The following is a 27,146-nucleotide window of genomic DNA, read 5'->3' on the forward strand; positions in this document are numbered from 1 at the left end:
AATTAAAAAAAGAATAAAGGGTCACTTTTTGTAGGGCTGCAAGCTGTTTTTTGACAAAATTACACAGCTTAAATCAGAAATCATGCCGCTCACCTCGGCAACATGCTGGCAATAGCAGGCAATGAAGAAATCATAAAATCCAGTAAATCAAAGAAAAAAATCTTTACATTTAGATCATGGGCTGTATTCTTCGGTCCTCCAGCCATGTGTTTCTCGGTAGCACGCCGATCGCTGGCGGTGGGATTCTCCACACTCTGCTTGCAAATGGGATTTCCCATTGAAACCACCCCACCAAAACCCCGGGTGGGGTTGCGTTTTCAGTTGGAACAGAGAATTTCAACAGCCGGGGAATTCCAGCCCACGTCTTTTCATATCATTCAGACTCCCAAAAAAACCTCATGACCAATAAATTATTTTTTAAGTGTAGCCAATCTTGGCAGACAACTGCACATAGCAAGGTCCAACAACCTGCCAATTAAATCAACGGCCATTTAATTGTTTGAATTTTGGGAGGGGATATACGAAAGGGAAGGCGACAGTGGAGGCAATGGCTAGAATTGAGGAATAATAATGGATTCAAAACTGTTGGAAGTTGTATACAGTTCTCTTGAAAGTAACGGTGAAGTGGCAGAATGTATTCATTGAAATCTTAAGAGAAATTTGCAGTAAAAGCAAACATGCTTTAATGAAGGACTGTATTTTCATATATATTGGGAACTGTAAAGCGGCTTAAGTAAGGACGGTAGTGATTTTTTTGAGCTCAACATTTTTCTGGTACAATATGATCTAGAATCAACAAAGAAGGCTTTAGTTGCAAGTTGGGCTCGTGGCACTTACCAGCTGGGCTGATGCGGCTCACCAGCCGGGCTGACATTGTTCGTAAGCCAGGCTTAGATTGCAAAGGAGATTGCAGCCTGCGGGAATGGGAACTTATGCAATGCACACCATGGCTAGGATTTCCATTTTTGCACATGGTCGAACTCTGAAAGTCACTGTTGTTTTACTGATGAATGTGAACAAAAATCTGGGCCAACATGTTCAATGGTGCGGCACGGTGGCATAGTGGTTATAACATCGATGCCTCAGAGGACCAGAAACCCGGGTTCAATTCCAGCATTGAGTGACTGTCTGTGGGGAGTTTCTCCCGTGTCCGCGTGAATTTCCTCTGGGTGCTCTGGTTTCCTCCCACAGTCTAAAGACGTGCGGATTAGGTGGACTGTCCATGCTAAATTGCCCCCGGATGTGCAGTTTAGGTCATGGGGTCAGGACGGTAGATGGGGGAGTATAAATGTGCAGAATGTTCATTTGAAGGGTTAGTGCAGACTTGGTGGGCCGAATGGCGTCCATCTACATTGTAGGGATTCTATTCTGCTATGAATGTTAATAACTGTGTTCAGTTTCTTCTAAGCTCTAGATTGTGGGAAAATTTACAAAACTGACAACAGCAAACTGGTCAAAACTGTAATTGGGTGAAACTATAGATAAACAGTGGGATGTGTTCAAAAAAGAATCTAGCTGATTCAGGATCTGCCTACACACCTGGGCGGAGGGGTTGGGGAAGAGAAAGAGAGAGCCTCGACTTACCAAATAAAGCAGCCCTGGTCAATAAAAGAGGTGGGAGATAACATAAAACTAAAGAAAACAGACTATAAAAGTCTATAAATACTGTAACTCCAGACTACAAATAGTGTGAATCCAGAGCACTAAAGAACAGCAAAAAAGGAGTACATATGAAAATAAATTTATGAGTAATATCAAATTTAACAGTTTTTAAAATCATATTAGAAAAAGCATAGTCATGGGTAATATAGGTCCTTTAAAAACAGCTGTGGGCAGTATTGCAAATGAAAATGCAGATGTGAATAGTGACTTGTCAGTCTTCACGGTAGTTAAAGAGGATAATATATCTGACACCCCAGGGAAACTGAATGAATCAAGAACTGGAACTTATTAAAGTTCATGCCAGCAAATAATACCATAATTTTTCAATACTGTTTAAAGACTGACAAATCTCCAGGATCCGCAGATTTCCATCCTAGGGCTTCAAAAGAATTAGGGAAGGTAATTGTCGAAGCTTTAGCCATATTTTGACAAAGCTCTCGATTCAGGAATTGCTCCTTTAGATTAGAAAATTGAAAATGTAATTATTATTTAAGAAAGCTGAGAGAGAACTCCGAAAATTAGAGAGGGTAGTCCAAAACTGATGCTGGAAAGATATTGGGATCTCTAATTAATACGTGGCTGAGCAGAGAATTTTGAACTCATTAGAATGAGAATTTGGAAAAGGCAAGTCATGTTTAATGAATCTCGTGAGGAAATAACCAACGTGGTGGAAGGAGAAATGTCAATGGATGTAATTTATATGGTATCTTAAACTGTAGCTAATGGCGCATTCAGGATTGTTCAAAAACTGCCACCCAATCATGGAATCACATTGAACAGAAAATGTTTTGTTTTGGGTTTTGAAAGTGCAGGCTGGTGCGTACAGTCTGTTACTGCGTGTTACAAACAAACCAAGGAAGCTGCTGTTAAGATTCAATCAGCCAGTCATTGGGACTTTCGGCAAATGTACCTGGCATTACAACAGCATCCTTTTTTCCTCTAATATAAATTGTGATTGTTTGAAATTTGGCATTCTTGTTTGTCCTGCTGAGCGCAATATGAAAAGATTCAATAATAGGTCTTTTTCAGCATTATTCAAATCCTGTACTACCGAACAACTAAATGGGTCCACACTGGAAATGGAAGGAAGTGGTGTCCCACAAAAATCTATACTGGGGGTGTTACCTGGTCACTATAAATGACACAATAGAGTCATGAATCCAAGCTTGTCAATGCCACAATAACCAGTGACACAGTAGGTAAAGCAGATGAGAGTTTAAAACTACAGAGACATTATTAAATAACACTGCGTGCAAAACTGTGGCAGATGGATTTTACTGCAGGCACATGGGAGTCATCCATTTTGGAGCAAAACAGGATGGGCCCCAAGTAAAATAAATCAGAAAAATAATGGAAAGTTAGCCTTTCATATCAATAGCATTAAAATCTGAAGGCCCAGAAATTCCTGGTTCCCCAGCGTCGCATTTATGATGTGCTGGGCATCTCTCTAGCAAGTTCCCTGGTAAGGGTATACCTGGCAATTGCCCAGAAGTGCCAACTTCCCCTGGACAATTGTGCTGGGCTGAGAACCATCTGACAAAAGCGATTAAATCACTAACTTCAGATTGTTCACTCAGTTTAACCCCGATCGTTACTCACTGAAAGAATTAAGGGGAGGGGAGGGAAATCACTTCTAACTCAAGAATAATTATTTAAACACCCAGGCCCATCCAGCCTCACACAGGACATCCTGCACACACACACACACACACACACACAGGACATCCTGCGCACACACACACAGGACATCCTGCGCGCACACACACACAGGACATCCTGCGCACACACACACACAGGACATCCTGCACACACACACACACACACACACACACACACACACACACACACACACAGGACATCCTGCACACACACACACACACACACACAGGACATCCTGCATGCACACACACACACACACAGGACATCCTGCGCACACACACACACACACACACACACACACAGGACATCCTGCACACACACACACACACACACACACACACACACAGGACATCCTGCACACACACACACACACACACACAGGACATCCTGCACCTGCACACACACACACAGGACATCCTGCACACACACACACAGGACATCCTGCACACACACACACACACACACGCACACACACGCACACACACAGGACATCCTGCACACACACAGGACATCCTGCACACACAGGACATCCTGCACACACACACACAGGACATCCTGCACCTGCACACACACACACAGGACATCCTGCACACACACACACACAGGACATCCTGCACACACACACACACACACACACACACAGGACATCCTGCGCACACACAGGACATCCTGCGCACACACAGGACATCCTGCACACACACAGGACATCCTGCACACACACAGGACATCCTGCACACACACAGGACATCCTGCACACACACAGGACATCCTGCACACACACAGGACATCCTGCACACACACAGGACATCCTGCACACACACAGGACATCCTGCACTCACACAGGACATCCTGCACTCACACAGGACATCCTGCACACACACAGGACCCCCCCCCCCCCCCCATTGCATCCCCCCACCAACCACACAAAGGACCCCCAACCACACACCTCTCCGGGTCTGACTGAGATAGAATGCCGATCATCCATGAGCTCGTTCAATGACAGAACAGACTCAAGGAGTTGATTGGCAGACTAATGCTGTTCCTCTAACCAGAGTACAAGTAATTCTGTATGCAAGCCTTAGGAATTCACTCAAAAACTAAATTCACCCAACAGTTTGTTGTCATCTAAAGCAAGTTACGAATACAACAGCTAACAAAATATGTAGTCATACGCACCATATGCATCATAGGGATCAATGTTAGGATTGGGAGCATTCCAGCACTGGATTAACCCATCAGAGCCACCACTGAAACATTGCTCTCCACTGGTGCTCATCACAACACACAGCACTGGGCCTCTATCCAACACAAGGGAAACAAAAAACACAAATGTAAATCTCTGTCCACCATTACATATTTTGAGCAGAGTATGGGACATATTACTCAGGCCTACCTGTGAGCCCTGAACGTATATATGGGTTCTACATCCAATGAGGTGCTCCTGTGGAATAAAAACAAGAGGACTGTTAACTTTGTCAGTACATCCTGGCAACTAATGTTTTAGCAGTCTTAGCCACAAAGGAATGCCTGGATGAATCACTCAGTGCACCTTTTTGGAATAAAATGCACAAGTCCTAACTTAAAGTCAATCAATTTTCTTCTCAGAAATCTGACATTTTCACATTTTCTGGTCCAGTGAGCCAGGCCAATAACTATTCATGCAATGGAAACCATAATATCATCTTGTTGCTTTCAAGCTCCAAATATTCTCCCCTATACAATCATTTTCTTCTCCAGTTTGAAATCACCATCTCTGATTTTCAAGGGCTTCAGTCTTTCATCCCTCATAAAATTTTCAGGCTTTTGAAAACACTGACTGCAAGCAAAGTTTATTTCCAGCTTTGTGGAATAAACCACACACAATGGTAAGAGCACAACTGTAGAGAACCAATTTACCAGAAGTAATGCTTTGCAAGCAATTAAAGAAATACAGGCAAACGACTGAATAAAAATGGTGTACAAAACGCAAAAACATCATCTCCACCCCAACCTGTACACATTATTATCCACAGCTTCTCCAGCATTCGACCCACCAACATTCCCAGCTTCATCCTGCAGAACCTACAACACATCCATAACTCTGTCCTCCACATCCTGAAAAAAACTACCAATTCATCTCAAACGGTCCTCATCAGTTTCTGTTTGAATTCATCTCTTCGGTTATTCTTTTCCTTCTTGATCTTTCTGCAGAATTCCCAAACCCTTCACTGTAGTTTCCCAGTTAAAGAAAGCTCCACTGATTTGCACAAATATCATGAGATGGAATAGTACAGTGCCGATGCAGGTCCGATGTCATTTTATGCATGAAGTGGCAGGACTTCTTAAATCTGGACTGAAGATTTAATTCTGAAAACGATTTCTGACAAGCAGTGCGTTTCAGGTAAAAGCCACCCTTCCCTGAAAATCGTACATACAAAAATAGATGACAGTGTATATGGCTTACTAAAGCAATCTTAAATTGAATTAAAACATTGAATTGTTAGTGAGGAAAAACAATCTTTTAAAAAATAAAAAAAATAAAAAATTTAGTGTACCCAATTCATTTTCTCCAATTAAGGGGCAATTTAGCGTGGTCAATCCACCTACCCTGCACATCATTTTGGGTTGCGGGGGCGAAACCCACGCAAATGTGGGGAGAATGTGCAAACTCCACACGGACAGCGACCCAGAGCCGGGATCGAATCTGGGGCCTCGGCGTCGTGACGCAGCAATGCTAACCACTGCCCCACCGTGCTGCCCCCAGGAAAAATAATCTTGACATTCTAGAGATAGAAACAGCCAATTTCAAATGTGAAACAAAATCAAAAATAGCTCTAAGTATGCAGCAGACTTGTCAACATCGGAATAGAAAATGTCCAGTTAACGCTTTGGTCAAATACTTGCACTAGGCTGGTTGTGATCAAGGGTCCATCCTAGGAAAGATTCTGAAAAGCTTTGCTTTGAGTAGAGCAACATGTAAAACTACAAGGAATTTCATGCAGTATTAGAATGGAACTATAATGTCAAGGAGGGAACTGTATGTACCATTGTTTTCTGTTCCAAGTCACAATTAGTCATCACTCATGTCCTCAATGGCCTTCACTGGATGCTCGTCTCTACCGGATTTCAAAATCCTGGTGTTCACTGCCAAATTCTTACATGATATCTCTTCACTCTATTCTCTTCCAATACCACGCCCCGCTCACACCCTCTGCTTTTCCAATTTCCCAGTCCACTACTGGTGACACACCAATTAGCCATCACAACCAAGCACACGGGAATTGTACTCAACTCCTCTCTGAACCTTAAGAATCTTGAAACCCATCTCGTTGACCATGTTTGTTATCTCTCTCAACTCTGTGCCTTGATTTTCTTCCCTTGCCATCACGTGAAGCACCTCATAGTAAAACTACTGTACAAGGGCGCATTCTTGTTACTTCCTGGGCTTGATAAATGTTAGCATAGCTACCCTGTCAACAAGACAAGCCATCTTACAATGTCAAAAGACTACAGGATTCCAATACTATCTAGAGTCCAGACTATGAGGATTGTTGCAAAAGGATTGTCCTTCTGTACTCGGACTTTAATAATGGTAACAAATTCGAAAATCACTTTTTATTTTGTTCTGATGAACTTTGAAGGATAGAAAAATGGAATACTAATAGCCCAGAACAACTCAGATTTACCCAGCTTTATGCATGTTTTAAACACTTTGTACATCAAAATGTATTAAGAATGTACAGTTGTTCTTCATACTTTTTTGCTGGAGCAGTCTTTTGTAAATTCCATAACTTCACAGTGTGATCTTCGGAGGCAGTTACCAAAACAGGTTCAACTGGATGAAATGCAAGGCCTCTTATGCCATCAAAATGGCTCCGCAATGTGAATTTAGGATTCCAAGTCTTTCTTAATGCATCTTTATTATTAGTGATCTGTGAAAATCCAAAAGCATTTCAGAATGTAGTTAAAGAGAAATACAAAGAAGCTGCTAAACATTGGATTAATTCGGTCTTTAGTCATAAGTGCAATATAATCATACAGCACAGACGGAGAGTATTCAGTCTAGTGTGCCTGTGCTGGCTTTTTGAAAGAGCTATTCAATTAATTTCAATCCCCTGCTCTTTCCTCATAGCCCTGAAATGTCTTTCCTTTCCAGGAGACAGAGTAACAGTGGAAGGGAATTTTTCAAAAGATCTGTGCTAGATAAAACACTGTTAGCAGGGGTTGAGGACACCGCGTACTCAGCAATTGTGATTTCAGATCACGCACCACACTGCATAGACCTACGGGCAGGCACAGGAATTCCCCAGCGGCCACAGTGGAGACTAGATACAGGGCTGTTAGCGGATGAGGAGATCTGTGAGCGAGTGAGAGGCGCCATTCGGGGGTACATAAAGATCAATGACACAGGAGATATTGCGGCTGGGGTGGTCTGGGAGGCACTGAAAGCGGTTATTAGAGGGGAAAGTATTTCAATTCGAGCCTACAGGGATAAAACTGAGCAGTCGGTGCTGGACAGGTTGGTAGGAGAAATCTTACAGGTGGACAGGAGATATTCGGAGTCTCCAAATGAGGAGCTCCTGAAGGAGCGTCAGAGACTTCAAATGGAGTTTGGGCTCCTTTCCACAGGTAAGGTGGAGGGTAGCGGAGGTGGGTAGAAGGGGCAATATATGAGCATGGGGAGAAAGATTTTATAAGAAGTTCTCTGGGTTACTGGGCTCCTGGTTGAGGCTTTTAACAAGTCCAAGGGGCTGGGTGCACTCCCCCCAATGTTATCACAGGCATCAATTTGTCTCATCCTGAAGCGAGACAAGGATCTGGGGAGCTGTGGATCGTGCAGGCAATTTCCCTCCTGAATGTAGATGTCAAATTATTGGCAAAGATCCTGGCCACTCGCATAGAGGATTGTGTCCTGGAGATAATTGGGGAGGATCAGACGAGATTTGTAACGGTCAGGCACCTAGCATCCAACATTAGACGGCTTCTTAATGTAATTATGATGCCAGCGGACGGGCACGAGGCTGAGGTGGTAGTCGCCATGGACGCGGAGAAGGCTTTCGACCGGGTGGAGTGGAAGTATCTATGGGCTATTTTAAGCAGGTTTGGGTTTGTGCAGGGATTTGTGGAGTGGGTCCGGTTATTGTACCAGGCGCCAGTGGCAAACGTAAGAACTAACTGAGTTCGGTTGGACTACTTTAGTCCATGTCGGGGGACAAGGCAGGGATGCCCGCTCTCCCCATTACTGCTTGCCCCGGTCATAGAACACTTAGCAATGGCCCTGAGAGCAGCGAATGTCTGGCGGGTTATAGTTTTTGGGGGGGGGGGGAAAAGAGTGGTTGGGAGGAGTTTTAGGTATCTGGGAATTCAAGTAGCCAAGGATTGGGGCAGCTTCACAAGTTATATTTGGGCAAAGCAGTGGATCAAATAAGAAGGGATTTCCATAGATGGGACATGCTCCCACTGACGCTGGCAGGGAGGGTTCTGACGGTGAAGATTTAAAAAAAAATATATATATATTTTATTAAAGTTTTTCAATCGACCAAGAATTTTCCATTTTTACAACTTTGTAACAGTATATACATTGATCGTTTTTAAAATAATATATTAACTAACGGCAAGTGCCAACACAAATAAAAAACAAAAAGAAATAGTAACATTAAGATAAATATGAACAACAATTATGTAACAACACACAAAAAACCCCCAAAGACGCGAATGCACCCTCCCCCCTCCCCTCCCCCCTGGGTTGCTGCTGTTGTCTTTCCTATTTTCCCTTATCGCTCTGCGAGATAGTCGAGGAACGGTTGCCACCGCCTGGTGAACCCTTGAGCCGAACCTCTTAGTGCGTACTTTATCTGCTCCAATTTTATAAACCCTGCCATGTTGTTTATCCAGGCCTCCACGCCCGGGGGTTTAGCTTCTTTCAACACAAGTAGAATCCTTCGCCGGGCTACTAGGGACGCAAAGGCCAAAACATCGGCATCTCTCTCCTCCTGCACTCCCGGCTCATCTGCAACCCCGAATATAGCCAACCCCCAGCTTGGTTCGACCCGGACCCCCACCACCTTTGAAATCACTTTTGCCACACCCACCCAGAATCCGTGCAATACCGGACATGACCAAAACACGTGGGTGTGGTTCGCAGGGCTTCCCGCGCACCTCCCGCACCTAGCCTCCACCCCAAAAAACCTGCTCAATCTTGCTCCCATCATATGCGCCCTGTGTAGTACCTTGAATTGGATCAGGCTGAGCCTGGCACACGAGGACGAGGAATTTACCCTATTTAGGGCATCTGCCCACAGCCCCTCCTCAATCTCTTCCCCCAGCTCCTCCTCCCATTTACCCTTCAGCTCCTCTATCCTCGTCTCTCATTTCCCTGTATATATCGGACATCTTACCGTCACCCACCTATGCCCCCGAAATCACTCTGTCCTGGATCCCTTGCGCCGGGAGCTGCAGAAATTCCATTATCTGTTGCCTCACAAATGCCCTCACTTGCATATAACAAAATGCATTCCCAGGTGGCAACCCATATTTTTCTGTTAGTGCTCCCAGACTCGCGAACGTCCCGTCCAAGAACAAGTCCTTCAGTTTCGCAATTCCTGCTCGCTGCCAAGATTGGAATCCCCCGTCTATCCTTCCCGGGACGAAACTGTGGTTGTTCCTTATCGGGGACCACACTGAGGCCCCCGTCGCTCCCCTATGTCGTCTCCACTGCCCCCAAATCTTCAGAGTCGCCACCACCACTGGGTTTGTGGTGTACCTTTTCGGGGAGAACGGCAGTGGCGCCGTTGCCAGTGCTTTTAAGCTAGTTCCCCTACAGGACGCCATCTCCAGCCTTTTCCACGCCGCTCCTTCTTCTTCCCTCATCCACTTACATATCATTGACACGTTAGCGGCCCAATAATAATCACTCAGATTCAGCAGTGCCAATCCCCCTCTATCTCTACTGCGTTGCAGGAACCCCCTCTTTAACCTTGGGGTCTTTCCGACCCACACAAAGCTCATGATGCTCCTGTCCACCTTCTTAAAAAAGGTCTTTGTAATCAGTATGGGGAGGCACTGAAACACAAAAAGAAACCTCGGGAGGACCACCATTTTAACCGCCTGCACCCTGCCCGCCAATGACAGGGGCGCCATGTCCCACCTCCTAAAGTCCTCTTCCATCTGCACTACTAGTCGCGTCAAGTTAAGCTTATGCAAGGTTCCCCAGTCCCTGGCCACCTGTATCGCTAAATACCGGAAATCTCTTGTTTCCCTCCTCAGCGGCAGCTCGTCTATTCCCCTGCCCTGTTCCCCGGGGTGCATCACAAACAGTTCACTCTTCCCCATATTCAGTTTGTATCCCGAAAACTCTCCAAACTCCCTGAGTGTCTGCATTATCTCAGGCATCCCCTCCACTGGGTCCGCGACATACAACAGCAGATCATCCGCGTATAATGACACCCGATGTTCTTCTCCTCCTCTAAGTACCCCCCTCCACTTCCTGGAGCCCCTCAGCGCTATGGCCAATGGCTCAATTGCCAACGCAAACAGTAACAGGGACGGGGGCACCCCGGTCTTGTGCACCTATAATAGTCGGATCGTTGCCTGTTCGTAATCACACTTGCCACCGGGGCCCCGTATAGGAGCCAAACCCATCTAATGAACCCCTCTCCAAATCCAAATCTCTTCAGTACCTCCCACAGATAGTCCCACTCCACTCTATCAAATGCCTTCTCTGCATCCATAGCCACCACTATCTCCACCTCCCCCTCCGGTGGGGGCATCATCATCCCTAACAACCTCCGTATATTAGTATTCAATTGCCTCCCTTTAACAAATCCTGTTTGGTCACCATGCACCACCCCAGGGACACAGTCCTCTATCCTTGTCGCCATCACTTTGGCCAATAACTTGGCATCTACGTTCAGGAGGGAGATAGGCCTGTATGACCCGCACTGCAGCAGGTCTTTGTCTCTTTTCAGGATCAGCGATATCGTCGCCTCAGACATCGTCGGGGGTAGTGTCCCCCTTTCCTTAGCCTCATTGAAGGTTCTCGTCAGGAGTGGGGCCAGCAGGTCCACATATTTCCTATAGAACTCCACCGGGAACCCATCTGGTCCCGGGGCCTTCCCTGCCCGCATGCTCCAGATTCCTTTTACCACCTCCTCTACCTCAATTTGCGCTCCCAGTCCTGTCCTCTCCTGCTCCTCAACCTTCAGGAACTCCAACTGGTCTAGGAAATGCATCATTCCCCCTTTCCCTTCCGGGGGTTGGGCCTTATACAGCCTCTCGTAGAATACCTTAAATACCCCGTTCACCCTCTCCGCTCTCTGTTCCATCCTTCCCTCCTCGTCTCTAACTCCTCCGATCTCTCTCGCCGCCCCCCTCTTCCTAAGTTGTTGGGCCAGCAGTCGGCTCACCTTCTCTCCGTATTCATACTGTACTCCCTGTGCCTTCCTCCACTGCGTCTCCGCCTTACCCGTGGTCAACAAGTCAAAGTCCGTGTGTAGTCTCCGTCTTTCCCTGTATAGCCCTTCGTCCGGAGCCTCCGCATATTGCCTATCCACCCTCAAAATCTCCCCAATCAGTCTCTCCCTTTCTTTACCCTCTTGTTTCCCCTTATGGGCCCTTATGGAGATCAGCTCCCCATTCACCACCGCTTTCAGCGCCTCCCAGACTACTCCCACCTGAACCTCTCCGTCATCATTGACCTCTAGGTATCTTTCAATACATCCCCTCACTCTTCCACATACCCCCTCGTCCGCCAACAGTTCCATGTCCAATCTCCAAAGTGGGCGTTGCTCCTTTTCCTCACCTAGTTCCAGATCTACCCAATGTGGGGCATGATCTGAAATGGCTATAGCCAAGTACTCCGCTCCTGCCACCTTCGGGATCAGCGCCCTTCCCAGGACAAAGAAGTCTATCCGGGAGTACACCTTGTGGACATGGGAGAAGAAGGAAAACTCTTTACTCCTTGGCCTAGTAAATCTCCAGGGGTCCACTCCTCCCATCTGCTCCATAAAGCCCTTAAGCACCTTGGTCGCTGCCGGCCTCCTCCCGGTCCTAGATCTGGACCGGTCCAGCCCTGGGTCCAGCACCGTGTTGAAGTCCCCCCCATTACCAACTTTCCCATCTCCAGGTCCGGGATGCGCCCCAACATACGCTTCATAAAGTTTGCGTCATACCAGTTTGGGGCATATACGTTCACCAGCACCACCACTTCACCTTGCAATCTGCCACTCACCATCACGTACCTACCCCCACTGTCCGCCACTATGGTCTTCGCCTCAAACGCTACCCTTTTCCCCACCAGTATTGCCACCCTGTCCTTGTAGCGGTGGAACTCACCACTATTGCTCGCGGTATTTCCCCTGCCTTTGGTCTTCTCACGAGGACCCGGTACGCTCCCTCCACTTCCAGGGGGTCCGTCGGGGCCTCAGCCCCCATTAAGGTATGGAGCATCACGCTCACGTAGGTCCCAACGTCCACTCCCTCTGTCCCTTCGGGAAGCCCCAAAATCCTTAAGTTCTTCCTCCTCGAGCTATTTTCCAGGGCTTCCAATCTCTCCATACACCTCTTGTGTAGCGCCTCGTGAGTCTCCGTCTTCACCACCAAGCCCTGTATCTCGTCTTCATTTTCGGCAGCCTTTGCCTTCACTCCACGGAGCTCCATCTCGTGGGTGTTTTGCGTCTCCTTCAGCCCCTCAATCGCCTGCAGCATCGGTGCCAGCACCTCCTTGTGAGCTCCTCCACACATCGCCGGAGGAACTCCTGCTGTTCCAGGCCCCATACCAACTGGGCTCCCTCAGCCGCCACCTTGCTTCTCCCTTCCCTTCTCTGCCACTGCTCCAGAGGATCCTCCACAATCTGGCCACTACTATCACTTCTTTCCATCCACACCCGGGGGGACTCCTTCCTATGTCGCTTCACACTGGGTTTAGCCTTTGAAAATTTCCGGTGGGGCTCCCGATAAGAGCCCAAAAGTCCGTTGAAACGGGAGGTGCCGAAACGTGCTACTTAGCTGGTCATCGCCGCACCCGGAAGTCCAGACGGTGACGATGGCGGTCCTTCCGACACTGCTTTTCTTTTTTCAACGTCTCCCGATTTTTGTCCCAAAGGCTTTTTTCAGAAGTATGAATGCGGCGATATCGAGGTTTATATGGGCGGGTAAAACCCCAAGAGTAAGGAGAGCACTCCTGGAATGGACCCGCGTAGAAGGGGGCTTGGCTCTCCTGAGCTTTATTAACTATTACTGGGCTGCCAACATATCAATGGTCAGGACGTGGGTAGTGGGGGGAGGGGTCGGTTTGGGAGCGGATGGAGGCAGCATCCTGCAAAGGCACGAGTTTGGAGGCTTTACTGACGGCGCCCCTGCCGTTCTTGCCGGCTCGGTGCTCTACAAGTCCGGTGGTGGTGGCAGCCGCATGGGTGTGGGGACAATGGAGGCAACATAGGAGACTGGAGGGGCGTCAGTGTGGTCACCGATCTGTGACAATCACCGGTTTCCCCGGGGGGGCTGGATGGGGGCTTTAAGGTATGGCAGCGGGCAGGGATTGAGAGGTTTGGGGATCTATTCATCCAGGAGGGCTTTCCGACCTTGGAGACATTAGAAGAGGAGTTTGATTTGCCGGGTGGGAAGGGGTTTCGGTACCTGCAAGTGCTGGACTTTGTACGGAGGCAGGTTCCAAGCTTTTCTCGCCTCCCCCTAAGGGGACTCCAGGATAAAGTGCTGTCAAAAACAGGGGTTGGAGGTGGGAATGTTTCGGAGATATACAGGGAATTGTTAGAGTGGGAAGGGGCCCCTATCAGAGAGGTGAAGAGGAAGTGGGAAGAGGAGCTAGGAGGGAAGCTGGAAACTGAACTGTGGGAAAAAGCTTTGAAAAGGGTAAATGCATCCTCATCCTGTGCTAGACGTAGCTCGATTCAGTTCAAGGTAGTCCACAGGGCCCACATAATGGTAGCCCGGATGAGTAGGTTTTTTTGAGGAGGAGGAGGACAGATGTGGACGGTGTCGGGGTAGCCCGGCCAATCATGTTCATATGTTTTGGGCATGTCTGAACCAGGGAATTCTGGCAGGGATTTGCGGATGTTATGTCAGAAGTCCTGGAAGGTTGCTAGGATTGAGGACTGTGTGCCGGACGTTATTATGGAAGATTAAACAGGGTTCGTCAAGGGCAGGCAGTTGGTGGCCAATCTAAGAAGGCTGCTGAATGTGATCATGATGCCCCCGGAGAGTTGGGAGGGAGAGGTAGTTGTGGCAATGGATGCCAAGAAGGCTTTCGACCGGGTTGAGTGGGACTATTTATGGGAGCTGCTCCGACGATTTGGGTTCGGGGAGGGCTTTATCGACTGGGTCAGGCTGTTGTACTAGGCTCCGGAGGCTAGTGTAAGGACGAATAGGACGACGTCTGACTATTTTAGACTGTACCGAGGGACAAAGCAGGGGTGCCCCCTCTCCCCACTGCTGTTTGCGCGAGCAATAGAACCGCTGGCAATTGCCAAGAGCTTCTAGGGGTTGGAAGGGGCTGGTACCGGGGTGGGTGGGTGGGGATTGTCACAGGTCGGTGACCACACTGACACCCCTCCAGTCTCATATGCTGCCTCCATTGAGTTTCGTTGTACGCCGACGACCTGCTCTTATACATCACAAATCCAGTAGCTGGGATGGTAAAATCATGGGAAACCGGAGGGAATTCGGCGGTTATCAGGGTATAAACTGAACATGGCAAAAAGTGAGTTGTTTGTAGTCCAGGCGAGGGACCACGAGGGTCGACTGAGGGGGCTTGCCGTTTAGGTTAGTAGGGGACAGTTTTAGATATTTAGGGATACAGGTGGCGTGGGACTGGGGTCGGTTGCACAAGTTGAACTTATCTCGGTTGGTGGAGCAAATGAGGGTCGAGTTCCGGAGGTGGGAATATGGACGGTGGGTTCCGAACATGGCGGAGGGCTGGGATTGAGATTTTGGGGGATCTGTTCTTGGAAGGGAGCTTCCTGAGCATGAGGGCGCTAGAGGAGAAATTTGGGCTGGCGAGAGGGAATGATTTCAGGTACTTGCAGGTGTGGGACTTTCTACGCAGACAGATTCCATCCTTCCCACGCCTGCCACTTACAGGGATCCAGGACAGGGTAGTGTCCAGTGGATGGGTGGGGGAAGGGAGGGTCTCAGAAATATACAAAGAACTTATGGGGGCAGAGGAGTCGCAGACCGAGGAGCTAAAGCTTAAGTGGGAAGAGGAGCTCGGAGGTGAGGTAGAAGAGGGCTTATGGGCGGAGGTGTTGAGCAGGGTAAACGCGACTGCAACATGCGCTAGGCTCAGCCTGATTCAATTCAAGGTCGTCCACCAGGGCCCACATGACAATGGCCAGGATGAGTAAATTCTTTGGACTGGAGGCCAGGTGCTCCAGATGTTCGGGAGGACCAGCGAACCATGTCCACATGTTCTGGGCATGTTCAAAACTCAGGAGGTACTGGCAGGGATTCGCGGACGTTTTGTCCCGGGTGGTGATGAGTCCTGAGGTGGCAATTTTTGGGGTATCGGAGGACCCGGGAGTCCAGGGGGAGAGAGAGGCTGACATTTTGGCCTTTGTTTCCCTGGTAGCCCGGCGACAAATTCTGCTGGCATGGAGGGACTCAAAGCCCCCGAAGTCGGAGGCGGCAACGTAGATTGGGGGGGGGGGGGGTAGTTAGGTGTGTCCTTGTAAGAGGTGAGCTGGTTTTTGCACTATGTTGATTGTTCTTTGCACACTGTTTTGTAGTGTTGTTTACTATGCCAAAATGCCTCAATAACATTGTTTTATGAAAAAAAAGAAGTCCTGGATGGTAGGGTAACTCAAAGTCCAGAATTGGCAATATTTGGGGTGTTGGAGGATCCGGGGACAGGGGTGGGGGGGGATATCCTGTCCTTCTCCCTGGTGGCCCTGAGACGGATCTTGCTGAGATGGAGGGACACGGAGCCTCCGAAGTCAGGAGTGTGGGTCAGCGATATGGTAGGGTTTCTTAGTCTGGAGAAAATCAAGTTCGCTCTGAGAGGATCAATACAGGGATTCGCCCGGAGTGGCAGCCGTTCTTCGATTTCTTTAACAAAAATTGAACGTCAGCAGTAAGGGGGGGGAAAAGGGGTAGGGAGGAAAACAGGAGGCATGGCAATGTTAAATAAGGACAGGGAACTTAGTATATGGGTAATTGGGGTCAGGGCGGGAGAAATGGGGGACATTGTTTGTTGTTATTTTAGGGGGTATTTTGTGCGTCGACCTGCGTGGTTGTTTTAGAAATGTCAACATGTTAAACTGTGAAAATTACAAATGCTTCAATAAAATATTTTCTTGAAAAAAAGAAGGCATATGGTTTGCTTGCCTTCATCAGCCGGGGCTGAGTAAAAGAGTTGGCAAGTCATGTTACAGTTGTATAAGACTTTAGTTAGGCCACATTTAAAATATTGCGTGCAGTTCTGGTTGCCACACGACCAGAAGGACGTTGATGCTTTGGAGAGAGTGCAAAGAAGGTTTACTGGGATGTTGCCTGGTCTGGAGGGTGCTAGCTGTGAGGAGAGGTTAAATAAACTTGGATTGTTTTCGTTGGAAAGACGGAAGCTGAGGGAGACCTGATTGAGGTCTACAAAATTACCAGAGGTATAGGCAGGGCGAATAGTCACACGCTATTTTCCAGGGTGGCAGACTCAATTACAAGTTGAGAGGGGGAAAGTTTAGGGGAGATGGGCGGTCAAAGATTTTCACACAGAGGGTGGTGGTTGCCTGGAACCCATTGTCAATGGAGGTGGTGGAGGCAGGCACGATAGCAAGGTGTAAGATGAATCTTGATAGACACATGAATGGGCGGGGAATGGAGGGATACAGATCGTTTGGGCAATAAGTAGTAGGTCTAAAGAAGGAATCTGGATCAGCGTAGGCTTGGTGGGCTGAAGGGTCTGTTCTTGTGCTGTAATGTTCTTGGTTCTTTTCACAGTCATTACGTAATCTTGTTTGTCCAGCTTTTCAGGCAGTGTATTCTAGATCATAACTCGGTGAACAAAAATTCTCATTGTTTCCACATCGGCTGATTATTGATCTTCCTGCCACTGGAAACAGTTTCTACTTACTTACTTTATCAAGATCCTTCTTAAGAATGAGATTTTGTAGTTGTACCAGATCTCCTATGTCTAGCTTTTACTTTCAATACTCCGGTGGTTCCTGACGATGTCAGTTGAAGGAGGGAGTCCATATAGGTGTAGATGATTGTGTAGGTGTATATGAGGAGAGATTGTGTTGATTTGAATATTTACTGGAGTTTAGAAGAATGAGAGGGGATCCCATCAACCCAATCTCTCCTCATACGACAATCCCCTACATCTATGTGAACTCTCTCCTCAGGGTGGGGGGGATTTAGACACGAGGTCATGGCCTCAGGATATGGGGTAGGCCATTTAGGACTGCAAGGAGAAGGATTTTCTTTATTCAGAGGTAGCAAACATGAGGAATTCTCTACTACACAAGGCTGTTGAGGCCAAGTCACAATGCATTTGAAAGAAAAAACAATCTGCATGCATTAAAGGTGTCAAGGAGTATGGGGAGAGAGTGGGAGTATGACATTTGGATAGAGGATCAATCATGATGACAGTCAATGTCGGAGCAGGCTCGAGAGGCCAAATGGCCAACTCCTGGCCCTATTTTCCATGTTGCTATCAGTCCATCTATGTGATTACTGTATTTTAGAGCTGCCTTATTGCATTCCTATTGTGATGTTGTAAGCCAGCTAAATGATTTTGCACAAGTCAACATTAATTCAGAAGCAGTGAACACAGGCATCATTGTACAAAAGTTATGAGAAAACAACTCATTTCTAATCTAGGATTACTAAATTACAATACGTACAATGATAGCAGATACCATGATGCAAGCGCTAAAGTTAATACATTAACACACAGGAGTAACAGCATCTTTAAAATTATGTTTGGTAGTGGATGCTTTACGCAAGTCAGAATTCAAGGAAGTAAGCTGAAATAGAGGAAAAACCATATAGTAGAGATCACAAGATAGACATGCAATACCTGCTATGTAGGGCAATAGGTTGGCTAATGTTACTGGACTAGTAATAGCACAGGGCTAAATAACTGGCTTTGAAAGCAGACCAAGGCAGGCCAGCAGCACAGTTCAATTCCCGTAACAGCCTCCCCGAACAGGCGCCGGAATGTGGCGACTAGGGGCTTTTCACAGTAACTTCATTTGAAGCCTACTTGTGACAATAAGCGATTTTCATTTAATTTCACCTAAGGGCTTGAGCTAATGCTCTGGAGACAGGAGGTCAAATGCCACTGTGGCTTGTGGAGAGGAAATTTAATTTGAGCAAGTCTGGAATAAAAACTTAGTATCTGTAATGATATCTTGAAACCTCCAAACTGTCATAAAAATCAATCTGGTTCACTAGTGTTCCTTCCTTCAATGAAGGAAATCTGCCAACCTTATCCAGTCTGGCTTTCAGGAGACTCCAGACCCACAGCAGCTTTCTGAAATGGACAGATGCATCTGCCTAGCAAGCCAAGCCATTGTATCAAACCACCGCAGTAAAGTCAAATAAGAATGAACCCTAACAGATCACCAGGCATCGACCTATGCATCAGAAATGATATATGTACACATACTGGCCAGGGACTTCTGCCAAAATATCCAGGCTAACATTCTTTCTCACCAAATCATACCTTACCACCAATGTCCCAGACTCCTCCTTTACCATCCCTGGCATAAGTCCAGAAGAGCTGGTGGTGGCACAGTGGTATGCAGTCTGGAGGGAGTAGACTGGGGAGTCCTCAACCGTGACTCTGGACTCCATGAAATCACATAGCATCAGGTTAAGGAAACCTCCTACTGATTACCACATCACCATCCCTCAACTGTTGAATTAGCCCAGCACCATGTTGGACATCACTTGGCAGATACACTGAAGGTTAGGGTTGTCAGTCATCCAGGATTAAGCTGGAGTCTCCAGGAACTGAAGATGACTCTCCAGCACCACCTTAATTTTTCCCCCATTTTTTTTTTGAACGTCCCTTCCGAATGTATATCACTGTGCCACCACTACTTCTTCTGGGCAATGGATTGAATGGTCTCCTTCTATGTTGTACAGCTCAATACACTTCTGAAATGTTTAAAATTGATTCACAGAAATTACTTTTGAAATACAGTCACCATTGCATGTGTGCAAATGCAGCAGCCAATGTACTCACAGCAAGATCCCAAACAGTAATTTGATAAATAACAAGTTATCTTTTTCTTTCCGACTTCTGGTCTTAGAATATATGTTTGGAAGAACCACATTCACTAAACAGTGCCACAAATGTTTAGCATTCACCTGCGCAGGCAGATAGGTCCTTTGTTTTAATATCCCATTCAAAGAATACGTTTTTAGTGCTAGAACTTATAACTTCTCATCTATTTTCTTGTTTCATAAAGTTGTTTGTTTGGCTCCATTATTTTTGTCCTTTTGTCATCCATTCATTTCCAGCCTGCTCCAAATTAGTTTAGTTTAATTTCCAACCCCCAGTGACCTCTGGATATCCAAGACAACAGATCAAAAAATTGGGCAAGGATCCAGAGGTGTTCATGTATAAGCTGGAACCTACCAGCAAGGGGGCTGCATTTAGCTCTGAAACATCATCCACACAAAAAGCTGGCATGTTTTTACTAAATCTAATTGTTGGTTAGTTGAAGGTAAAGATGGCACCTTAGTTGGCAGCTCCCTTGCTTGCAGCACTTCGGTGTGAAATTCTATCTGTTTATTGTAAAATGCAGAATCTGCTAATTAACTGAAACCCCACATCCTCATTAATTATGTCATCCAGATTCCTTTCCCTGGCAACATTTCCCAGTAGCATTGCAGATAAACAGATATTTTCAAATTGGTCCTTTTAGAAACCAAGGACTTGTATCTCTAGCACCTCCCTTTGCCCTCAGGACATGCCATAGCTTTCACATCCGATTAATTACTTTTGAAGTTCAGCCATTGTAGTTTTGCAGGCAAAACAGCACCTAATTTACACACAGCAAGGTCTCAAAAACAGCAAATAAAATAAATGGTCAGGTGACTTGTTTCCATTGATGATTGAGGGAGGGATGTTGGCACCTGGGAGAGCACACTGTTGTTCTTTAACATTCATCGAATAGGTAGGCCTTAGCAGAAATCCGACCCAAAGAATGGCACCCTCAGCAATAGAAAACATATTCAGTACTATAATGATGTTCTAAGCTCTGGAGTAGGACTTGAACCCAAATCCTTCTGTCGCAAGTGAATGTTACCAACTTAGCCAAGCCAGCAATTCTGATGTTCCATTTTACAGATTGAGAAGCAAATTTTAAATTTGTCTTGCTCCAGGGAACAAGGTGCAATGCCAGCCAGACTGGTAAGGAATAGATTCTTGCCCATAATGCTCAAGATCATGAAGCATCATGAAGCACTGCCCAAGGAGACTTCACATACCTTCTTTGATGCTTCCTTGAAGATGGTCACTCTTGGTCAATCTCATATTGGCTGGTCATAGAGCTACACACTCAGCAGTTCTTGGCTGCACTAGAATTTCAATTAATTACATTTACAAAACAGATTTGAGGAACTGATAGAAATTCTAACTTACATCATAATTTAGAGGGTCTGCCTCATTAGCAACTGTAAGGCCTGCCAGTTCTCCAAGACCCAGCGCATTCTCTAGTGCTTCATTTGTACCCATGATAAAGGATTTTCCTGCTCCCGGGGGAAAGGTCAATGCCTCAACTAGAAAGAACAGTATTTAAAAAAGTGTTAAAAATCTATATCACCAAAAACTTTAATTCAAATAAATTAAATTCAAAATAAATGGAAATTCTAATATGGTATCGAAGATTTCTGATTGCTGTTAATAAAAATACAAAATACATGAGTGTGTAATATTTTCCCAAGAAGTCCAGCTTTCCTCTCACCTACCTTCTTCTGGCCTGCCAGCTTCATGCTCAGTCAGTCGCGTGGTCACCGGCCTTGGGGGTGAGTTTACTGAAGACTGCAGTGGAGGGAGCTCATCTACGTCTCTTAAAGTAGCCAACATGTCTTGCAACTTTGATCTGTTTGGCCCTGTTAAGGAACAAAAATAGAGATAAAGGTAATGTTGGATCTTGTGTCCCTCTGTCTCTGTAGAAAACAATGATTTATCTGTACTTTTCCAAGTTTGTCTGTCTTCTTAAAATATTGGCTCAATTTTATCACAGGAGGAAAAGTGAATCGAAGAAAAATAAGCAAACTAAAAGGCAAATGTATTTCATTAAATTTTCTATTTTAACTGTAATTCCAATAATGTCAAATCCTGTCCCAGATACGGCCTCCTTCATTTTTGGCTTGCTGTTCTACCCCCATCTCCAAAGAAATAGGCCATCAAACAAAGTAGGAAATAGGGACACTGAACCTTCAAGAGATTGACAGCAGTCAGCTACTCTTCCTCTACTTCAATGTGCATAGAAAATTCCTGTAGGCTGCTGAGGTATGTAAAATTTTGCAGGACATCTCCCGGTGTCCAACATGCACAGCATATATAGAAAACAGAATTCCTGTCCTGTTAATTGACCACACTGCAATTGTGTATTTGATCCATATCTGTGCTCCCTTTCGAAGGTATTTAAGACTAAACGCATGATGGTCCCTGTTTGCATAGTATGGCACTCCATGTTCAAGCAGTCCAGATTCTGGCAACGCGCATAATGGTTTGGCCACTGCTCTGCCAAGATGACCCATTAATTAACATTTACATGGTGAAAGTGTTCCTTCTTTTGTCAGCCAAGCCTCGGTTAATGCTCATCAATGTATATTTTAAAGAAACGTAGAAATTGAATAAAGACAAATTTTTCTGAGAATTTCAGATATTAAATTTACACACATTGATAGAAGTTTTACCATATGACAAGCAGAAGGGTGGACTGCCAAAAATATGACTAACTACTAAATCCTGCTTTTCAAACTGCCCTAAAACCAAACAAACCAACCTCTCAGGCAGGTGTCATGATGAGACGGATTAAAAGAACTATGATTTATGTGTCATGAAGTCAAAGGCATAATCTCCGCTTTGCCCAATGCAGCATATTTCCATCTCTGTATTTAAACAAAGCTTGATTTTGTTTTTTACTTATGTACGTTAAGGTACATTATGTTCACAGTGTTAAGTGGAAACGGAATATTTTTCTTCGTACTATTGGAATAAGAACTAAAACATCGGATAACAGTAAAATGATGGAATAAATTCATTCTACATTCCCTACAACTTAAATAGAACTTTTCCTTCCACTCGGCACCTTTCAGGTTTTATACCTTAGGTCTTCTTCACTGAAGGTTTAAACCTGCAACAAGGCGGCACCAAGCACTTATCCAGAGATTCACCCTCAAGTTCCAGAAATGTCTTTCTATCCCACAGATAAACTGGATGAGCCAAAGCACAATGGGTTTGGATATCCTGGAACAAGTCATTACTAAGATGAATTCGGTTGTCTGCAATTTTTAAACAGTATTGCTATTTTTGCAGAATATGTGTAATAAGTAGTCATATTAAACGATCACGCTTTAAAGATATATTTCTCAGTAACAATATTGAGGCCGAAAAGTTTCTCCTCCCAAACAGCCATCCATTCCAGCTGAAAATGAAATAATCTCCAGCCATGTTAATAACTGACCAAATCATTTTCTACATTTTTTCATTTGCTTACCTTTCATCTGTTATGTTTGACTGCCCTTCAGTAACAAAGCCAAAATCTATCACTTAAAAACATTTCCATCTTATTAAAATAAAATTGAAAAAATTAAAACAGCAGGCCAATACCAAAAGAAAATTAAAAAGTTTTGAGCAGCAACTTCGAAAGAAAGTTAAACCAAGGTGATGGTGTGAGACAAATAAAGAGTAGTTGAGAGTGAGATGATTTTAAAGAAACAAGAGTAGTATCTGGATACTTTTTTTTTTTAGAAAGGAGAGGTAAAAGAGGGTTTATGAACCAAAAGTACACCAGATTTTATACGCACTTACTCTTCACCCCCTTTTTCCCCTTGCGCTCCTTTTTGTACTGCTCCTTGAGTTTGGTTATTAGTCCCTGGTCCACGTCCCAGCTCTCTGGTGTGGGACATGCATCTTCCTTGTCTAAACACAGCAGTGAAACAAATCAGAGATTGCTTTCTGGAACAATCCAACTCTTACACCACTAGTAGGACAGTTCCAACATTTTCAATTAAATACAGAGCATTATTGCAAACAACTCAGTAGCAAAGTTTAGTTAATAGAGCTAAACCATTATTCAGTTCCACAGGAACCTGTTCAGGAAGGCTTTACATTTGTTTCAATAATCAAAATAAAATTCACCATAATCAAGAAAATAGTATTGTTGTTGAGTATTCTCAATTTAAGATTAAATCATCCGGTATATCAAAACACAAGCCTCAGTAACATTTTTGTTGGCTATTCCAGGAACAAAGCAGCCAATCCCATGAGTGGAGGATGGGACTGTATACAATAGCGTCAAAGCATGCCTACAAATTCGTATCTCACTTATCAGATTTCAGACAGCAGCTATATGACTCAGCCTTTTAGAATCAATATACAAACGTGCACATGTAAGCACCTTTAATCTTCTCACAGGCACTGTTGCCATCCATAACACTGACTGCAATGTTCTGTGAAGCCTTCCGTACAGTATTACAAACTTTTCTAGATTGTAAAGTCACATTTATCACGTTAATCGTTTGCATATTATAGGATGAAACCACTATCATATAGTTTCAAATGGTGATAGCGAGTGAGTCATCTTAATGCCTTCTGGTCATAGTCATCATGCTGTAAAGACAAATTTAAATGGAGTCCTTTTTTAATCTCAGTTCCAATGCCCTTTCCCAGCAAGTGAATAAGCAAGCACAGGTAACCCACAGGTTACACAACTTCAATGAACCCCATGTTGGGCTGACACAGATGTTTGGAGATAATTCATTGATCACTGACACAATAAGATGAGCAAATCCCCTCCTGTATAAGAACAAGGGCAATTGCAGTGATTGCAACAACTATGGAGGCATCTTCCTGTTAAGCATTGTATATTTACCTGTGCTGCCCTCAACAGACTACTGATCCTGGCTGAATGAAACTACCCTAATTCCCAATATGGTTTTGAACTGGAAGATCTACAATTGACATGATCTTCTCAGCTGTAAGGGAAATGCCATGAACAAAGATGATCACTATATATTGCCATCACCATCTCACATTTAACCGTACAAGCAGAAGCGATCTATTTAAGCTGCTGGAGAAAACTGGCTGCCTACTGAAGCAGCTGCTCGCCTCTTTTTCAGTAAAGTCAGCGATGAAGGGGCAACATCGAAACCCTATGAAATCCAGTGGGGTCGAACCAGCTTGCGTTATGGCGCTGACACTTTCCCATATTTTTTCTTTTGCTGCTGTCATACGCCTTCAGCTCATCTACAGGGAGTATCTACTTACATACCAGAACTGATGGAAAGTCCTTCAGTTTTTCCCACTTGAGATCCAAGACAGAGGGGCGACAAACTATGCTTCTCACATCTGCCCCCCCCGACCACCATCATTTCCAAGTGTCTAATGCAAATTTGAAATCCTATCCTCATCTACAATTGCCTCCATGGCTTCACAACCTTTTCAGCCCCTTGTTCTAACCTATGTCTTTGTGCATTGTCATCCTCCACCACTGTTGGCGAAACAATGGGCCATTTTGGTTCTACTCGTGCACTCATTCAAAGCTCGACCAGCAGCATCCAATCCTACACATACTTATAAATCTTGTTGCTCAGTCACCAGCTGAATCTACCAGCCTGACTTCCTTTCCCAACGAAAGTATTTCAAAAATATTTGTCTTCATTTATACATTATTCAAGGCATTACCACTTCAACTGCTTGAGTGCTATGTTTCTGCAAGCATCTTTACTTGTGGCTTCAGCTTCCACTACATGCTCCTTCCTCTGTTCCACCTTTGGATGTGGAGCATTCTTCAGCCTCAGCCACCACCACCCCACCACAATCTAAAATGTAATCCAATCCTGGGGTTATTTGCACAGTTAAGTAGAGAATTGAAACAAAAATTACTGTTCAAGCTTAACCTTTTGTAACTTCCAGATATTCCCCCCCTTTTAACAGTATAAGACATCAGCTGCTAGCAGAACCCATGCTTTACACCACAGTGCTTCAGTGGCTATGGTACTCAGAAGATAAATTGTGTACTGCCACTACACTGCAGGTACTTCTTGTCCTTTTTTACTCTTATCCAGTTATCACGGGTTATATAATTTAGATCAGGAAATGTGCCAAGTATACTCACTACAACAAAAAGGAAACTACATCCAGGCAATTCAATTACAACTTCTGCCTTGCAAGTCTTGGAGATGCTTCAAGGAGTCAGGTAGCGAGCCATATGATACAGAATAACCAGCCTCTGCACTGCTCCCGTAATCATGCTGCTGATCAAGTTAAATTCTTATTCAATGGTAATTTCAGCCCAAGTTTAGATGCAGTCTTAGGCCTTGCTGCCTGCACTAAAATAATGCCAATGTCATTCAAGCTCCAATTCATCAAGAGGATTAAAAAATGGTTACAATTGTTTGAAAATTTGGCAAATAGGTGGAAAGATCAGCTATGGGAGATTTTCAAACAGCAGATGCATGGAGTACAAAATAAATACATTTTCCTCAGAAACAAAAACAAGGTGCAGCTGAGTATAGGATTACATGGATCAATAGAAAGATTAAACCTAAACTAAAACTTAAAGGCAGCATATGATAAAGTTAGGGTTGACTGCACAAAGATAATCATGAGGATATAGACAAAGAGAGCACCAACGAGAGGAGCTAAAATGAAATATGTAAAAAGACAAGCAAATGATAATTAATAGTAAGGGCTTTCATAACGACACAAATGTGATGAATGTAGAACTTTCAGATATATAATATATTTTATGTATTTGATGCAGTAAGGGTTAAAGCTAGGGTTAGTATGTGTATGACTGCTGCAGTAACATTTTTTAAAAGTCCTGGTTTAAAAGACGAAAGACGGACACTTTGGCTACAAGGGATAATTAAAGCATCATAAAAATTTGGGCTAATGGAATTCTGTTGATGTGAAGACGGTTCCCTGGCAAGTAGATAATTAGAGACATTGGGCGGGATTCACCGCTCACCGACTTCGTAATCGGCAATCGGGCGGAGAATCTCATCTGATGCCGAAATCGGGATCCTCCCCCCCCCCCCCTCCGAAATGGTGCCATCGCATCGCGGGCTGCAAGCCGTTGGGACGGCCTTCGTGCATCACGTGAAGCCCTCCCACAATGCTCCGTCCCAATAGTTTCCCAACCGCACGGTTGACGTGTGGTCTCACGGTCGGGTACCCGGCGTGGCGGCTACGGACTGTGTCCAGTGCCGCAAAAGTGGGGCGGGAGCTGTGCTACTAGCTGGGATGGGGGGGGTGGCCTCTGCGAGGGCTGGGGGGATTGGTGGAGGGTGGCCAGGAGGGCACTATCTGACAGGTCGGGTTCGCGCCTGGCTGACGCCATGTTTCACGGCACGACCTATGCAGGTCATAAGCGTGCGCATGCGTGCCTACAGACTCAGCCATTCTCCAACCGTTTTTATCGTGGGAACCAGAGTTCTTACGCAGTGTGGCTGCTAGCCCCTTACCCGTCGCAGGATCGGTGAGGGGTCGCACCGTTTTCGTGGAGTAAAACGCCACAGATCCTCCGCACTTCGGCTCAAAAACGGTGAATCCAGACATTGTGTTTGACTTTAGTAAGACGATGTGGTAAAGGGGTTGAAGCAGTCAGGTCTTGAGTTTCAGTAAAGATTTGACTGTGGATGGACCA

General features: G+C 45.3%; 1 protein-coding gene across 2 annotated transcripts in view; it reads right to left on the bottom strand.

Moving 5' to 3' along the window:
• The window catches only part of strn (striatin, calmodulin binding protein), a 128,214-nt gene that overhangs the window by 13,852 nt on the left and 87,216 nt on the right, over window positions 1-27,146 (bottom strand). Inside the window, exons 8-13 of one of the 2 annotated variants that reach the window (XM_072498482.1) lie at window positions 23,306-23,416; window positions 21,232-21,375; window positions 20,906-21,042; window positions 7,057-7,232; window positions 4,715-4,762; window positions 4,498-4,619 (exon numbers count right to left, since the gene is read on the bottom strand). In XM_072498482.1, the coding sequence (XP_072354583.1) occupies window positions 4,498-4,619; window positions 4,715-4,762; window positions 7,057-7,232; window positions 20,906-21,042; window positions 21,232-21,375; window positions 23,306-23,416 (738 nt within the window). The remainder of the gene's footprint in view (window positions 1-4,497; window positions 4,620-4,714; window positions 4,763-7,056; window positions 7,233-20,905; window positions 21,043-21,231; window positions 21,376-23,305; window positions 23,417-27,146) is intronic. The other variant, XM_072498483.1, reaches the window with a different exon arrangement.

Source organism: Scyliorhinus torazame, chromosome 4 (genome assembly GCF_047496885.1).
Source record: "Scyliorhinus torazame isolate Kashiwa2021f chromosome 4, sScyTor2.1, whole genome shotgun sequence".
Lineage (NCBI taxonomy): Eukaryota > Metazoa > Chordata > Chondrichthyes > Carcharhiniformes > Scyliorhinidae > Scyliorhinus > Scyliorhinus torazame.